At 45.2% G+C, this 16,788-nt stretch overlaps 1 protein-coding gene and 1 long non-coding RNA gene across 2 annotated transcripts; one reads left to right on the top strand and one right to left on the bottom strand.

Annotated features, from left to right (window-relative positions):
* Nucleotides 1-1,454: 1,454 nt before the first annotated feature.
* Nucleotides 1,455-11,917, top strand: LOC115054384 (glutaminase kidney isoform, mitochondrial-like). Its single transcript, XM_029519608.1, has 18 exons — nt 1,455-1,732; nt 5,629-5,725; nt 5,883-6,001; nt 7,046-7,175; nt 7,259-7,338; nt 7,754-7,917; nt 8,029-8,087; nt 9,849-9,881; nt 9,995-10,053; nt 10,172-10,238; nt 10,328-10,378; nt 10,657-10,833; nt 10,905-11,036; nt 11,139-11,231; nt 11,334-11,395; nt 11,479-11,555; nt 11,638-11,701; nt 11,770-11,917. Exons 1-18 carry the CDS (start codon nt 1,455-1,457, stop codon nt 11,915-11,917), a joined length of 1,890 nt encoding a protein of 629 aa, XP_029375468.1.
* Nucleotides 9,888-14,877, bottom strand: LOC115054464 (uncharacterized). Its single transcript, XR_003841597.1, has 4 exons — nt 14,475-14,877; nt 14,277-14,373; nt 10,298-13,809; nt 9,888-10,223 (listed from the first exon to the last, which is right to left on the bottom strand). It is a non-coding gene; the product is annotated as an uncharacterized LOC115054464 (long non-coding RNA).
* Nucleotides 14,878-16,788: the final 1,911 nt, after the last annotated feature.

A 16,788-nucleotide genomic window follows, 5' to 3' on the forward strand; every position in this document is an offset into this window, starting at 1 on the left:
AGCAGGGGAATCACAGGGAAGTAAACTGAGACAGCTGACTAAATAGCTTCCAGTAACGGATCTCTTTTTGTGGGACATTAATTTATGATGGGTGTCAAACTCCACCCACCTGGGCTGCCATACAGTACAAAACAAACACAACTTAGGTCAAACACAATGACAGTGATCTATTGGAGCCACTAGTTCAGAATTTTGACCTGAATGTTTACAGCACAAAGCAAACATGGATGATCTGTTCAGGATCCAACACGCAGGTCCTGGTCCTGCTCTTTGTGTCCTCATGGACCAGATGGAGCCGTGTTCATCCAGGAGGTGGTGCTGCTGAGGTGCAGTCTGACAACAGACCACAGGGTGTCAGAGCAGGACAGATCCTGACCTCCACATCCCATCAGCATCCAGCAGGAGAGCATCAGGATCACATCCCAGACAAGCTACTTTTATCCCCCGAATGGAACAGTAATTCCCTCTTTACAATATCAGTGTCAGAGCAGGACAGATCCTGACCTCCACATCCCATCAGCATCAGGATCTATCAGGATCTGTGCACAAATAAACCAACATCAGGATCTGTGTACAAATAAACCAACATCAGGATCTGTGTACAAATAAACCAACATCAGGATCTGTGTACAAATAAACCAACATCAGGATCTGTGTACAAATAAACCAACATCAGGATATGTGTACAAATAAACCAACATCAGGATCTATCAGGATCTATCAGGATCCGTGCACAGATAAACCAACATCAGGATCTGTGCACAAATAAACCAACATCAGGATCTGTGTACAGATAAACCAACATCAGGATCTATCAGGATCCGTGCACAGATAAACCAACATCAGGATATGTGCACAGATAAACCAACATCAGGATCTGTGCACAAATAAACCAACATCAGGATCTGTGCACAAATAAACCAACATCAGGATCTGTGCACAAATAAACCAACATCAGGATCTGTGCACAGATAAACCAACATCAGGATCTATCAGGATCCGTGCACAAATAAACCAACATCAGGATCTGTGCACAGATAAACCAACATCAGGATCTGTGCACAGATAAACCAACATCAGGATCTGTGTACAAATAAACCAACATCAGGATCTATCAGGATCTATCAGGATCTGTGTACAAATAAACCAGACAAGTCACTTTGATCCCGCTCTTTCTGATATCCAGTTCTGTGTATTTCAGTTTTCCGTCCTCTTTAAAAACTCACATTAAACCGTTCAGATGGTGAATACCGACCAGCCGTCCTGATGATTGACAGCTCTCCGGACCAATCAGCTGCAGATGAGCGTCGTGGTGGTCCAATCAGATGTCGCCGGCCGTTAAGTTAGGTTGTCCGCGGAGAACCGTTACTGACCGGAGAACCGTTGGTCCGTTAGCCCGCCGTAGTTCTCCTCCGCTCGGATCTATTTCCCGGTTTCGTCTCCCCGGGGTTGAAATGTCACTGTTTCGGACCACGGTGGCGCTCAAGGAGTTATTCCACACCCAGCTCCGGCGGCCGTTCACAGGTAGAGTCGGCGTGAAGGCGACACCTGCCGTCGCCGCCGTCTGCCGCTTCGGCACCGGGACTTGGGACCGATGGTCGGCCGGCAGAGGGAAGGCGCTGGCCGGCTGGAGAGCCCCGCAGCCCCCGGCTCCCAGAAAACATGGCCAGAGAGGACTGTGCTCCAAGGGCGACGGACACGGAGAGGCCTCCAAGGACTCTGCAGCCGAGAAGTGAGTCACCATCCCGGTCAGTGGGCTGGAGTTAGCCGTTAGTTCCGCTAGGCCGAACTCCAGCCGGGAAAAGCTCGATTTAACACGAACACCTCCGTTAAAGGTCGTCTCTGTTTCCACGTTTCCATCAAACCTACCGAATATCTCCTTATTCCGTTAGCTTGACAGCTAACTGCTGAGTGTCTGTCCTGGAGGAAACAGTGAAGGTCTTCTGTCAGAACATGACTGCAGGTTGTGTCATCATTTAGGTGGCTCAGCTGATTGTTGTTGTGTGAGACAAAAGCTGTTTTATCACACTTATTTCGATGAAAACGTGGAGGAGGTTCGGAAACGTGATGATGACTTGACACATTGTGAAGACAAAGTCAGTTTGGCATTGGATGAGAAAACATTGTAGTAATGTTAATATTCACACTGATTTCCTGCAGCTGGCAGAACTGGTAGAAACACTGATGTTGGTTTTCACTGTAGCTGTTAAAGCACAGACAAGCAGAGGAAGAAGTCAGTTTTATTCTTCGTGAAGAGACAGCAGATGAAGGCAGTGCAGCAGCTGCACTCATGAAAGTAGTCTGTCTCTTCCATCTTTCAATCTGTGGAAGACTTTTTGCACCAGCCTGTGTCTCGCCTCATGGCCCCTGCCCTGCTGGCTGAAGCTCACACACGAGGTTAAGGCGGTCATTTGTGTTGCTGGCTGGTCGTCGTCAACGTCTTGTTTTCCCTGGAGACAAATTTGTGTTTCTATGAAGTATGAGCTGGTGTCTCTGACTGCTGCTGAGGAATTCACTCAAACTGAGTCATCTGTGACTTTTACAACACAACTAATCCAATCAAGGCATCATGGACGCTAAAAGTCAACCAGCTCGGCTCTTTTTGGTTTCTCTGGAGATGTTGTTTCCCTTTTTCTAAAATAATTCATTGATTGATTCAGAAAATAAGTGACAGATTCATCAATCATGGGTGTAATTGTTTCCTGGAGACCTAAAAACTAAACATTGATCCCATTCAGGGAAGTTGAATTGATTTGCAGCATTCAAACAGGAAATGACATCACAGCAGGTTTTAGTGCCAGAAGTAACAAATAAGCAGTCCCAGAGTAAACTGAAGCGTTGAGCCTGGACCCCAGTGTGAGTCTGAGGGCCCGGAGGCTGTGCCCCAAATAATAAGGGGTTAAAAATGTTAGTAATGCAGTGGAGCTTATCCCGCCTACATCACTTTTCCACTGTTTTGCACCAAAGGCTGTGCTGGCGTGCTGCCCAGCAGTTGTCAGAGCCGAAAGGAGCAAATGAGTCACTCGCACAGATTGATTTGTGCAGTGCCGCCTCTCAGCGCTCCCGTCTACCGTCTGCCTCCACCCCACAACAATTTGTCCTGACATCTGTGAGCCAGCGAACCCAGTCCCATCGATCGGTCCGACAAACACTACAGACGACTCAATTCAGACCCGTCCCTGCCTGAGAGTGATGTGATGGAGTAGACCGTCGATAGTTACACTGTCGCTGATAAAGATAGCTTGTTTTTATGTGAAGCATTCAAACTCTCACTGAAAATTAGATGTCAGTGGGGAGTCAGCATCACTAAAACGACTCCACTCAGCTGTCCTGTTGCTGCTTCCTCGCTGCCTTCCCAGAGCTGACGACTGTCAAAAATAGCTCCCAGATTATAGATCTGCTGAGTGAGTACAGCAGAAGGAGACTGAGCTAAAGGCCAAAAGGTGTTTCATTCACCAAACCTGCTGCTGCTCAGATCAATGAATCTAACCAGGAAAGCAAAGAAGACAAATTTAGCACATTGCATAACATTTGGTTGTGTGTTGAATCATCAGCTGACCTTTAAAAACACAGAGCAGCTGAGGTGGATTAATGAGGCGGTCCGGGCTGGTCCAGATGTTACACAGTCCTCCTCAGACCTGCTGGTGCTGATGATGGCCAGGTGGCCAGAGCTGTCTGTTTCATACTGTACCAGAGACAGACTCATATTTACCCCAAATTAACTGTAGAAATCAGACAAGCTGCAGTTTGGAAAAATCATTCAAACTAACTCAGCTTTATTTGTTTCCTCATTCATCATGAGAAATCTGCAGATTCTGAGTCTTTCATGTGATGATTGTTGTGGTTTCAGGTTTTCTCATGATTCTCTGAATTATACTGATGTTTGTATCTGTGTTGCTGCAGTACATTCTGTGTGCCTACTGTTGTGTTGGTGTTGTGTTGATGTCACTGTTATTAATTCAGCATTATCCGTTCTGCACACTCTCTCCCTGTTGTTGATCTGCTTGCTTTATATTTGTAAGTATGTTTCTATTTTTTTCTTTTCGTTGTAGATGTAGTTTGTCTTTAATCCATTCTCCAGTAGAGTAGAGGCCAGCAATCGCTTTTACCTTGAAATGACCTCACTTCCTCCCAGCGGCTGTGCTTGACTCCTCTCTCTTCGACCTCAACCCCTCCCCCAAACACACACACACTACTCTGATGTGTATTCCCTCCCTACTGGCAGGCATCAAGTGGCCACTAACAGTGTCACAGATGGACAGTCAAAGGAACCCCAACATGCTAATTCAGTTAGCATGAGCAATGTTGTTAGTGCAGGAAGTCCCTTCAATTTCAAAGCATGACAGATGATTCATTTATGAGTCCAAATTTCATCCATCTTTGATTTTTGGAGAGCATCACAGCTGAAATTGGTGTTGAGTCTGATTTCAACATCTCACTGTGTTGAAAATCTAATCCATCGTAGCTGTTCCATTCGGTTAGTCCTTGTGTAACCATGACAGGACGTTTCTCAGTTTGTTCTGGGAAAGGAGCCTTTTACGTAACAGCCAGCTGACCATCAACACAGATCCAGTTTCACGCTTTTCACTGTTTTATCAAGATTGCACAAAGAAACATTTGAGATGCTCCATAATGACATAACGTGGCAGATTGCAGTTATGGTCATTTTCTCTGATGACTCAGTGCTGCTGAGTCTAACCACAGGAGACTCTGTCAGGGCCCAGTCAACAGTTTACACAGATTTCTGCTCTCATGCCTCCAAAGGTCCAGGTCAGCTGCTCTCAGCACACAGTCCGGTGGCCCATGATGCATTGCGGGAAATTGTGAGCCTGGGCATCCAGAGCTTTACTCAAATCCAATTTGGAGTTGAAATGAATCATAGCAGAAAGCCTGCTGTGAGCTGGTCTTCCTCCTGACATGCTACTAACTTTCCTCCCAGAGACGACTTGGTGTGGAAACGCTGCATAGAATACCAGCCAGCCCAGAATACCAGATAATCCAGTTCACATATTAATGCAGCAGCACATTACAGGACCTGAACCAGATCAGAGCCGGAGACATCTGGTGACACAATCGTCTTCCTCGTAGCCGGTCGTTCAGGAGGAGGCTGGTGGTTGTTTCCAGCTTCTGAACAGCACGCCTGAGGCGTCACAGCTGCAGCAGCTGACACGCAGTCATCTCCATTCAGACTGCACTTTTATTGGGCTACTGACTGTAAACTCACAGTGTCTCATTGTCATCTTTTTCATCTGCTGGCCAAACATCCAGTGGAGAAATGAATGCTGAAAAGAAGTGATGGTTCAATCGTGGGTTCAGAGTTTTGATCACAGTTTGTTCCTGGCTGGTATTCTAGTGACGTGGACACTAAATAGCTTGCTTTTCAGTGGCCTTCAGGCAGCATGTTAACCTCTGGAAGAGTCTAGCTCTCCCTGACTCACAGACTGGCAGCTTTTCCACAGGTTATGCTGCTGAAGTGAGGCCAGTGTAAGGTAAAGCTCTCCAGAGCACTTTGACAGTTATTACTCACCGCTCTTTCTCCTCCCTCTGCTGCAGTTTCCTTCATGTCTGAACCTCAGCTGGCCTCACTGTGTTGGCATTTTCTCACTTTTTTATCTTTCTTCCCTGCAGGAGAAGGAAGGCAGGCATCCTGCCCAGTCTGGAAGACCTGCTCTTCTACACCATCGCAGAGGGCCAAGAGAAAATCCCTGCACACAAATTCACCACAGTGAGTCAGTGAAGAGATGATCTTTCCTCGAGTCAGATTATTGAATTCTCACTAATTTCACTTCCCTTAGCCTTTACCTCTGTTAGGTGGTTCAGGAGTCTCATTGATTTGTTGTCAGGTCAGTCCTCATCACTCCTGTCTCCTCTCCTCTCCTCAGGCTCTTAAGGCCACTGGGCTTCGCACAGGAGACCCTCGGCTCAAAGAATGTATGGAGATGCTGAAGGTGACCCTGAACACAACCTCTGATGGAGCTCTGGACCGACACCTCTTCAAAAAGTAGATTATTTATTTGAATTGAAGCTTCATTTGTGTGACCACAGAGATAGATTTCTTTACCTGTTTAGGTGGCAGCATGATGTGAACACTCTCCAAAGGAAGAACACGACTTTTAATGTGCACATTCAGTGGTTTGACCTTCTACATCTTAGTTTGAAAATGTCCTGCCTGCTTCCATCTTTCATCTCAGTCAGACTTCAGTCCTCTGCCGCTCCTGGACATGAATTATTCATCTCTGCTCAGTTGGCACGTCATCCAGCTGGATCCTTCAAGAGCAATATTTAGGGCTCACAAACCATAAGTCACCCTGATCGAGTCAAAATTTTATTACAGTAAAAGTAGTTCCAGCAATTCAGGGTTACTGTCATAACTCAAATGTATAAAAACATAACACCCCCCACACCAAACAACTGGGTGACAGCTTGGGAGGCAGCAGCGTAGTGAGTCGGGACATATGACAGCTCACCAGGAGCCGTCCGCCCAGTTCCCAGCAGTCCTGGCTGGAGTCCATCACATCGGCTGCCTGGGCTTATTTATAGAGCTCCACCTCACGGAGGGGGAGAATCTTGTGAGCAGGCGGTGTCGAGTGGCGTGTTTACTCTGCAGGGATCCCATGCTACAGGGATTAGACAGGGCTTGATGCAGTGAGATAGCTGAGCTCCCAGAGCGGAACAGCTTCTACCACCCCACTCATTGTGTCATGTGTTTCCCTCTGGGGCTTTAATCTCTCTAATAGAGAATATCAGAACAAAATCTGGGAGCAATGAGAAAAATCAGCTGAGGGAAGCAGGACAGAGTTTAGGAAGGCAGATGGTTTGTACAGCAGGTGGAGGCACAACTGCATGATAGTTAAGTCTCACTCAGGTTGTAAAGGCTGAACATGAAGCTTTCCCAGACCACGAACTGGCTTTCTGATGATTCCTGTCCAGTTAAAACTAGTTAAAATCCTGCTCTGAACTGTATCCGCTCCCTGGAGTTGTGATGGAAGCTGTTAAACATGTTTAAAGTATAAAGTCAGTCATGGCATCTGCTCTGCCGTCTTAGATGTGTCCAGAGCAACATTGTCCTGCTCACCCAGGCCTTCAGGAAGAAGTTTGTAATCCCAGATTTCCAGCCCTTCTGTGCTCACATCGATGAGCTCTATGAAAATGCCAAGAACATGCCCGGAGGGCAGGTGAGTGAGGCTGATCACGCTCTGGTAGATTCCTATTTGCCATCAAGCAGTTTTAAGACGTACATTTCTGTGCACTGCTGCAGGTGGCAGACTACATTCCTCAGCTGGCCCGCTTCAGTCCAGACCTGTGGGCCGTGGCCCTGTGCACTGTGGACGGACAGAGGTACGCTTTAATCCACATGATTACAGTTTGTTTGTTTGGATATTTAAAATTCAACCAGGAACAGATCAAATCCACTTTTATTAATGCAGCACCAAATCACAACTGAAGAGCTGCGGTCCAGGAGTTGGTCCACACGAGGACATCTGCCTCAGTCGTTCAGTTTATCTAATGAGAATCTTGATTTCCAAGATGTTTGCCCACATTTCTTCACCAAAGGGGAAAACATTACAGCAAAATCAGGCCTTTCAGTCATGATCACTGCTCTTATTTCAAAGAACAATCAGAATACTAAGCCTCATACAGTGAAGAGCCGTCACGTGGTGCCCCCTTGTGGAAAGGAGTGAATATGATTTTGCAGTGTGAGTCACTGTCTGATGTGGTTTCTCCTGAATTGATGTGAGTTTCTCTTCTGTAGGCACACCGTAGGGGACACCAAGGTTCCCTTCTGTCTGCAGTCTTGTGTCAAACCCCTGAAATACGCCATCGCTGTTCACGACCACGGCACAGAGTACGTTCACCGCTTCATCGGCAAAGAGCCCAGCGGTCTGCGTTTCAACAAACTCTTCCTGGATGAAGACGGTGAGCCAACGCTGCCTTTATATGTTCATGTTTCAGAATCAAGATGACCTTTTTATAGCTGGATGTACTGTGGTATGTTATGTTTGATTAAATCATCAATATTTCTGACAGATAAACCACACAACCCCATGGTTAATGCTGGTGCTATCGTCTGTACCTCCCTCATTAAGGTAAGCTGCATTTTCTCACACAATCAGATATGATCAGGTGCATCTATTTTGGACATTAGAATAAATACACTGACAAGATTCTTCCCATATTGTGAAGGGTTTCATCTTTACATTACAGTTGGCAGCACTGAATGCAAATTCACAGATGTTGTACACATTTTGAATTTTCAAAGTGGTGTCCAGAGAGACCTAAAAAAAATCATCTGGAGAATGAGTTTCTTCCAGATTACTGTTTAAAGGGAGATTAAGGTTATAGATAATCACACTGAAAGGGGATTTGTCTGAAAGCACCATCGCTCACAGAGCTCACAGAGTGGGTGGGGATGGAAACAGCTCAGCTTTCGTCATGAACTGCTCTGTTACCTGAGTGTTTCCTTCCCGTCCTCCTCTGACCTTCAGACAGAGCTGTTAGACACACCAGAGCATTCTCCAATTAAAACCCAAACCTCAGGATGGCAAGGACCAGCAGGGAGCCACGAGGCTGTCTCGCTGTTTAATTACTTTATTACGTTCTTACAAGCCTCTTCATGCTGGATTCAACCTGCAAGATATGGCACAATAAGCACAATCAGCTGGTCTGAATGTCAGAGGTTCTGTCTGTAGACTGAAGTGAACAACAGTCATTTTAACAGTTTATCAGTCTCATAGTAAAACTGTTGTCATGATTTGTCGAGCAGAGGAATCATCCAGGATCTTGTGTTAGTCACATTATATGGAAGGTTAAATAAAGTTAGTTATTTCCACACTGTGAAAGTGAATTCCAACACAGATTTGTTTAGCTGAAGTTAATCCACTGAAAGCAGATTCTGTGAGGGGCTGTCTGCATGTGTCCTCCTCTTCCTCCTCCCCCTTCCTCTTCCTCTTCCTCCTTCTCCCTCTCAATCTAGATTTACACTTCCAATACACTCATTTGCAATGTACCTTTTGAAGGCTCGTTGTGTGGTTTTATGTGTTGTTGCATATTTTCCAGCATTAGGATCTTTGGGAAATTATGACCACAGCAACAGGTCAATGACGTTGGTAATTTTCCTTTTTAATAATTATTTTTCCTCTTTGGTCTGGATTTGTGAAAAGCTTTTAGCCTTCACATGGCTGTTGATGAATGTTTCAGTGATGCTTTTTGTGCTTTTCACCTGCATTCTCCAAACTGTTTATACATCTGGATTATAAACAGTACAGCCCTGCTCACACAACATAAAACTGGTTTTATGTCATACTCCATACTCCCGTAGAGATGGGCTTCTTTCTTTAGTATTTTAATTTCTCTCTTTCTTTCTATGTCGGATAAATGATCTGTATTTTGTAGTCAGATTTCAGATAAATCTTTGTCTTAAAACATGAAGTGACTGCACTACACAGTTAAACACACTAACTGAGGACTCAGGACATCAGCCACAGGTGGATGATTTCTGCAGCATGTCACTGATGGAACAAGTTCAGTCCCTCAATCCTGTTCATTCAGTGTTTTTTCTTTTCTTCTACAAAATCAAAACCTGAGTGGATTAACTGTAGTATTTCACCTCCTCCATTTCCAGCTAGTCCCCCACCTCTAATCTTAATTCATCTGGTTTAGCTGGTCACATCACTGATGAACTTTGAAACTATAGTCCTGTAGTGAAGTAATTATAGAGGTATGGATTATATGTGATAATGCTAATGTCATGATGTGGGTAACTTTTGGTCTGAGTGGCAGTTTGATGTGTCACAGATGTTTTTACTCACTTGTTTTATTAAAAATCAATGTCCTCTCTTTTTTTTCAGCAAGGGGCGAGCAACGCAGAGAAATTTGACTATGTGAGTACAACTGTTGATAACTGATCATTTATTTTGGCCGCACAAATTCACAAAACTCACAGAGGACCAACAACTGTTCTGTCTTCAGTGGCTCTCTTCCTTTGAATCTGCAGGTCATTAACTTCATGAACAAACTAGCAGGAAATGAATATGTGGGCTTCAGCAATGCCACGTAAGGAAATCAGTGTGTCACTGCAGAAAAGCATATTTAATCAAAGAAAAAATTCTGGTTTGAGTTGTGAATCCGTTCAGTCAGGACTGTTTGTGTCACCGTGTTGTTTCTCTCCCAGTTTCCAGTCAGAGCGGGAGTCTGGAGACAGAAACTTTGCCATTGGCTACTACCTGAAAGAGAAGAAGGTAAGGTTAAAGGTCATCCACGTGTTAGTTTGGTGAGCTGAGATGAAGTGAAAACACACCTGAGATATTTCTTTGTCTTTGTTCTTCAGTGTTTTCCAGAAGGGACAGACATGACCTCCATCTTGGACTTCTACTTTCAGGTACACATAACTCAGTGAACGCTCGATTACGTTCATTATGTTTCCTTTTTCATCAGACATGTTTCGACGTACGTAACTGCCGTCTTCCTCAGAGTGTCACCAGATGTGAAGGCGCCTTCAGAAACATCAGCTGATAAGATGCGTCACCATAACATCTGGTGACGTGACGGCAGTTACGTACGTTGAAACATGTCAGGTAAACAATCTTAATAATATCTAATTTAACTGGAGGCAACTGATGAATGAGGTGAGTTCTCATCAGCGTTATTCTTCTTCAGCTGTGCTCCATCGAGGTGACCTGTGAGAGCGCCAGCGTCATGGCAGCGACTCTGGCCAACGGCGGCTTCTGTCCAATCACAGGAGAGCGTGTGCTGAGCCCCGAGGCGGTGCGAAATACTCTGAGTCTGATGCATTCTTGTGGCATGTATGACTTCTCAGGGCAGTTTGCTTTCCACGTGAGTAATTCAGGACACGTCACACTGATCCCTCGTCAGCATCAGGCCTACAACGTGTCCTCGTGTTTCAGGTCGGACTGCCGGCCAAGTCCGGTGTCTCTGGTGGGATCCTGCTGGTCGTCCCAAACGTGATGGGCATCATGTGTTGGTCTCCTCCTCTGGACAAGATGGGAAACAGTGTCAGAGGAATCCAGTTCTGCACGGTAACCTCTAACTGGCCCACTGTTCATCTGAAATGTGGTGATTTTTCTCACTTCGATGATGGCGTCAGATACAGAGGCTTTCTGTCTCTTTCCTTCTGTCAGGACCTGGTTTCCCTCTGTAACTTCCACAACTACGACAATCTGAGGCACTTTGCTAAGAAATTGGATCCTCGTAGGGAAGGAGGAGACCAGCGGGTGAGTCCATCTGTCCTCCTTGGGGTGTTTTTGCTGAGTGACCTTGACTGCAGGTTTGGTGCAGCTCCTCCAACAGTTGTCTGAAACATGTTTGTGTTTCAGGTGAAGTCAGTGATCAATCTGCTGTTTGCTGCTTACACAGGAGACGTGTCGGCCCTGAGGAGGTGAGCTAACATGGAAACGGGCTCATTCTCGTCCAGGTTGTTTCCTCCTGATGGATTCTGACGTGCAACACGTTTCCTTCCAGGTTTGCTTTGTCTTCCATGGACATGGAGCAGAGGGACTACGACTCCAGGACGGCACTGCACGTGGCGGCTGCTGAAGGTGAAACAGAGAGGAGGATTATTCACCTGCTGATGAGGCGGTCCCTTCAGTGTGCTCATGTGTCTTTGGTTGTGTGTTTTAGGACACACTGAGGTGGTTCGCTTCCTGCTGGAGGCCTGTAAAGTCAACCCAGTTCCCAGAGACAGGTAACGTCTCACAGCAGCAGACGAACCAACTGTCCGTCCCTCCTGTTCACTCTCTGTTTCCTCTGCAGGTGGGGCAACACGCCGATGGACGAGGCCGTTCACTTCGGCCACCACGACGTGGTCACCATCCTGCGTGATTACCACATCCCATACAGCCCTCAGAGCGATGACGCAGCCAAGCAGAGCGCGGAGACGAACCTGGACGGTCTGCTCTGAGAGAGAAGACGAGCTGGATGGTGTCCTGGGAGGGGAAGAGAGGAAGAACATTTGGACAGAAACCTAAAAACACGTTGAAGATGATAAAGTGGGCGGTTAAAAAAACAACACAGCTGTCCCTCCAGAGTAAAAGCTCCTCATCATGTTGTCAGTACATGTTGTTGGTTTTTCTATATTTTCACGTCAGTGAAGAAATATTTGTATTTCTTTTCTCCGTCTGTATTTTGTCCTCAGCTCTGTAGCTTGTAGGAGATGAGCAGCCCCCTGTTGAATGCTGGGTAAATTCATCTGTGGCTGTTCAGTTCAAGGTTAAAAACCTTCCTCACTTCATCACAGCGTGGTGGAATGTATCTTCCCCAAACACCGAAGCGTGTGATATTTATCTATCTACTCAGATAAACTGTACATTGATGTAGTGTGTGTATATTCCAGAGGTAAGTTGTGTACATACGTGCAGGTGTGTAACTGTGTCATGTTGTGTGATGTAGAGTTCACCAAAACAACACACATTTAGTTTTATTTTTACTTTGATCTCTTCTCAATCCTCAGCTTTCATTTTACTCAGAAGTGGATTTTTATTTTATTTACTATTTATTGTGCATTTTGTGTGTAACATAAGTAAATAATGTGAGCATGTGAAGTTTCTACATATCTGACACTGCCAGCATTGAATTATTGTAAAGTTCCACATCATGTTTTCAGTCACATTCAGCAGAAATGAACTGAATCTTGTTTTTAAATTCATCGTTCTAAAGCCTGCTCTTCACCTTCCTCTTCTGTGTTTACCGTGATGGGAACGTTTCCAAATCAGGAAATCCACATTATCTGACGACGACCCTTTGTTCTGCTCAACTATGGACGTGGTAGCCAGTCACAGCATCAGTGAATTAACTAACTGTTTGTGTTTGGTCAGAGGGACGCCACCTGATGTTAAAGTCAGTGAACTCTGCTCTTTAACAGAAGTCAGGTGTTAGTTTCTTACTGTTGGCGAGGAGACTCCGAGCAGCTTGTGATGTGTGTGTGAGTGTCTTTGCTTTTACTCCTCAGGTTGGGTCAGTTCATGATAAATTAAAAAGAAGCACAACGCTGTAATTCATTTAGACATCAGCAGTACGGATGTGTGCGCCGTGAGATGAGCTGATCTAACCCAACCCCAACCTGCAGACGGTCTCTGAAGTTCTGAATGTAAAGTGTTTGAAGACGTCCTTGTATATTCATGTTCCAGATATTTATCCACAGATAAAGAATTTAATAAAAGTGAGAGGAAATAAAAACACTGTCTGTCAACATGTTCTGTAGTCCAGTCCAGAGAGCCACCTGACTTCTATTAAACTTTATAACAGCACAAGAGCTTCAGGTCAGATGGAAAAAACAACAATCATCAAAGAACAGCTGAGCTGAAGGACCCGGATCAGGAAGACAGGTACCAACAACCAGCCAATCAGGGGCCAGATTCCTAACTACGGTGGCTGAGAAAGGTGTTATGGCGGGCTGGGTTTGACATGAAGCTAATCATGCTAACGTGGGCATCAATAACAATAAAACAAAAATAATAGGCTCTATTTGCTCCTCTTCTGCCTCCTTCTTAACGATAAGTCCGCAGTAACACAGAACTATCGTACCACCATCGTACTCTGGATCCTAAAATCCAAAGGCCCTGGAAAAGTGGAGCCGAGCAGCTGATCACTGGCTCACACAGTCTCTGAGTTTGATTCCCAGGAGACACCCAGCTGGATGGGACTCTCAGGAAAGGCCAACACCTCAGGAGGATTTATGGACCGTTGGAAGACAGCTGCTTGTGGACCTGAAGCTCTGAGTCAGACAGTCTGCAGTGTTGTGGGTCTGAATGTGAGCTGTGAGTCAGCTGGTTCAAATCCATCAACAGCAGGAAGCTGAAATAAAAGCACATTTAGTCAGGATTTCATGTCTGACATTAATTTAATTCCCTGACTAAGTGTCGATGGTCGGTGGACAGTTTCTACAGAAATTACTTCAGTTAGTCTGAGATACCGAAGTGTGCTGTCGGTGTGAAGTATCGCGAGACTTTGGTGGCTGCGTGATCCAAGATGGCTGAACACAACAACAGTTTGTACCGGACAGCAGGCAGCTCTGCTCCTGATCTCAACTTCCTACAGAATTCAGCCCGATTCGTCGAAACACAGAGTGGAATTATCAGAAGGAGCATTTTGAAGAAAGGAGGCAGAGGAGGAACTAAACATGGAGCACACAGAGCAGCAGAGGAGGAGGAGAGCGGGAGGCAGAGCTAAGAGCTAAGGTAAGCTAAGCTAAGCTAAGCTAAGCTAGTCAGCGGAAGTGAAGAATCACCGGAATCATTTAGGAAACAAAGTTTAATTCTTACCGAACTGAAGTCAGAGAAACAGCTGCTAAAGACGGGGAGTGAGGAGCTGGATGCAGGACACCCCGACCCTTCTGGTCCACAGGCCAACCTCGACAATCTTCAATCCAAGCAGTAAGTATCAGAGGAATGGTGAGGTCGGGATAGATATAAAGTATTTAATAAGCTCAATGCAGCATCTTAACATGTTTGTGTTTTTACCTGCAGTGACATTTCACACAGCAGATGGAGTTGCACTCTGTTGAAGATGGTTTGAAGTTGGTCTGGTTTCTGTCTCGGCTCACCTGCAAGCACAGAAAGATTCAAAGCAGAAATTAAAGTTTCAGACTATCATCAGTTATTAACAACAAAAACTATTATTCTGAGCAGAGGCAAACAGCGCCCTCTTGTGGGGAAATTTGTGTGATGAAGCCAACCAACGAACTCTCGCGGAGCTTTGTTTTATTTCCGCCTCACAGGTGGAATTTTGAGGCACTCTTGTCATATAAATTTAGATTAATCTAATATAAATATAAATTTGGAGAATAACCAGCGTCACCGTTGGCTGATGAAGCTGTCAATCATTGACATTCATTCAGTCAGGAACATTTATCTGACCTCTCGGTGTAAATCAGAGTCTGGAGAAATTTAAAGGGCCATATGATTGGCTGATGAACATGTCAATCGTCAACTTACTTTTGATTGACAGCTTTATCAGCCTGGCATGTGACGTCAGATCAGTCGCAGAATTAAACGTACAGATTTCGTAAATGCACATTCAGCAATTCGTATTATTTATTAAGTGTGAAAGATAACTACGAAACAAAGTCCCACGAGAGTTCATTCATTATGAGACTGTTCTGTTTCCCATTCAGTTATGGAAGCCCATTTCCACCAGTAATGAAAAAAGATGAAAACTGAGCTTTGATTAAAAAGAACATTCACCTCCTAAGTGATAATTATGAGATAAAAGGGTGCCATGCTTATTACAGTCCGGTGGGAATCCACAAGCAAATTGAGAATTTAATTTGTTGAAAATCAACGTTTAAAGTAGTCCTCAATGTGTTCACAATCCATTTCACACAAAGAGCTACTACTCTGACTGTTGTCATAATTATGACTTAGTATGTGAACTTTTTTTTAATCAAGGCTAAGTTTTCATCTTATTTTTTACTGCTGGAAATAGGCTTCCATACTGAGTAATGATCAGGTTGGATAAATATATTTCACCGGTAATCAGACTTAAGAAGATACAGGTGCTGCCTGTCGCACCTCCTCCGGTGTCTTTGGTGCAAGTGTGCTCCCCTGAACACCTCAAATACGACACTGATGGCAAACAACATTATCACAGGGATCAGGTATATTTTTAAGGAATGCATATATTTCTGCTGGATATGAATTAAAGTCATTGTGTGGATAAATTTTTGTTTAGATTTTGCTTTATATTTATATATATTATATTAATTTCTGTACCTTATCTAGTTTATTCTTGTTTGTAATTTCTTAAATGACGCTGCTGAAACATGAGAATCTAAAAGACTGAAGGATGATGAACTTCTTGATGAGCAGATCGTGTAACGACCTGTTGGTCCAGAGTCCAACATCTGATTCTGCCAGCACCGAACACACGACAGTCTGTTTTAGCCGCATTCAACAGGAATACTGAAGACAAAAACTGAATCTCCAGTTTGATTTCGTCAGCCAGCTCTTCTTCCTCACAGTGAGGTCTTTAAACTAAATGTTTTACGGCGTCCTTCTACAGTTCAGCTCTGGATATTTATTTACAGATAAAGAGCGTTTCAGAAAATGTATAGGAAATAACAAACTGTCAGTCAGCGTGTTTAGTTCTGATGAATTATGACATTAATCTGTGTATTTTTAAAAAGACAAAAAACAGCTGTCATTGTGATAATTCTCGTGTTGTTTATATTTACCGGATGTTGTTTCGTCCTTTGCTCCGATAAAAGTCCGCTCAGCTGCCGACGGTTAGCCTGATTAGCCTGGTTAGCTCTAGAACCGGAAGCAGGGGGCGGGGCTTCGACGGTGGCCCAGAAAGGTAAGTTGAAATGCGATGCTAATAAGAACAACTGTCCATGTTACTGCGGACTGTTAGCGACAGGCAGCTTTTAAAAAAGAATAAGGAAGGAAAAAATACAAATAACATTTTAATAGAGCCTTTGTTTGTACCACCTGCCGGTTCAAGTGGACCGGAACCGTCTCAGGTGAACCGACAGGTAGCCACGTGGAGTCTCACCGCGTCTTCCCGTCTAAACACTTCCTGCACTCAAACCAGGTTCGACCGGAGGACGTCCTGCTGAACCTGCTGTTGGAGCAGGGCCGGGACCTGGAGCGGGATCAGGAGCGGGACCGGGACCTGGAGCGGGAGCGGGACCTGGAGCGGGAGCAGGAGCAGGAGCAGGGCCGGGACCTGGAGCGGGAGCGGGAGCGGGATCAGGAGCAGGGCCGGGACCTGGAGCGGGAGCAGGAGCAGGGCCGGGACCTGGAGCGGGATCGGGATCAGGAGCGGGACCGGGAC

The sequence above is a fragment of the Echeneis naucrates genome, chromosome 2, assembly GCF_900963305.1.
Source record: "Echeneis naucrates chromosome 2, fEcheNa1.1, whole genome shotgun sequence".
Taxonomy (NCBI): domain Eukaryota; kingdom Metazoa; phylum Chordata; class Actinopteri; order Carangiformes; family Echeneidae; genus Echeneis; species Echeneis naucrates.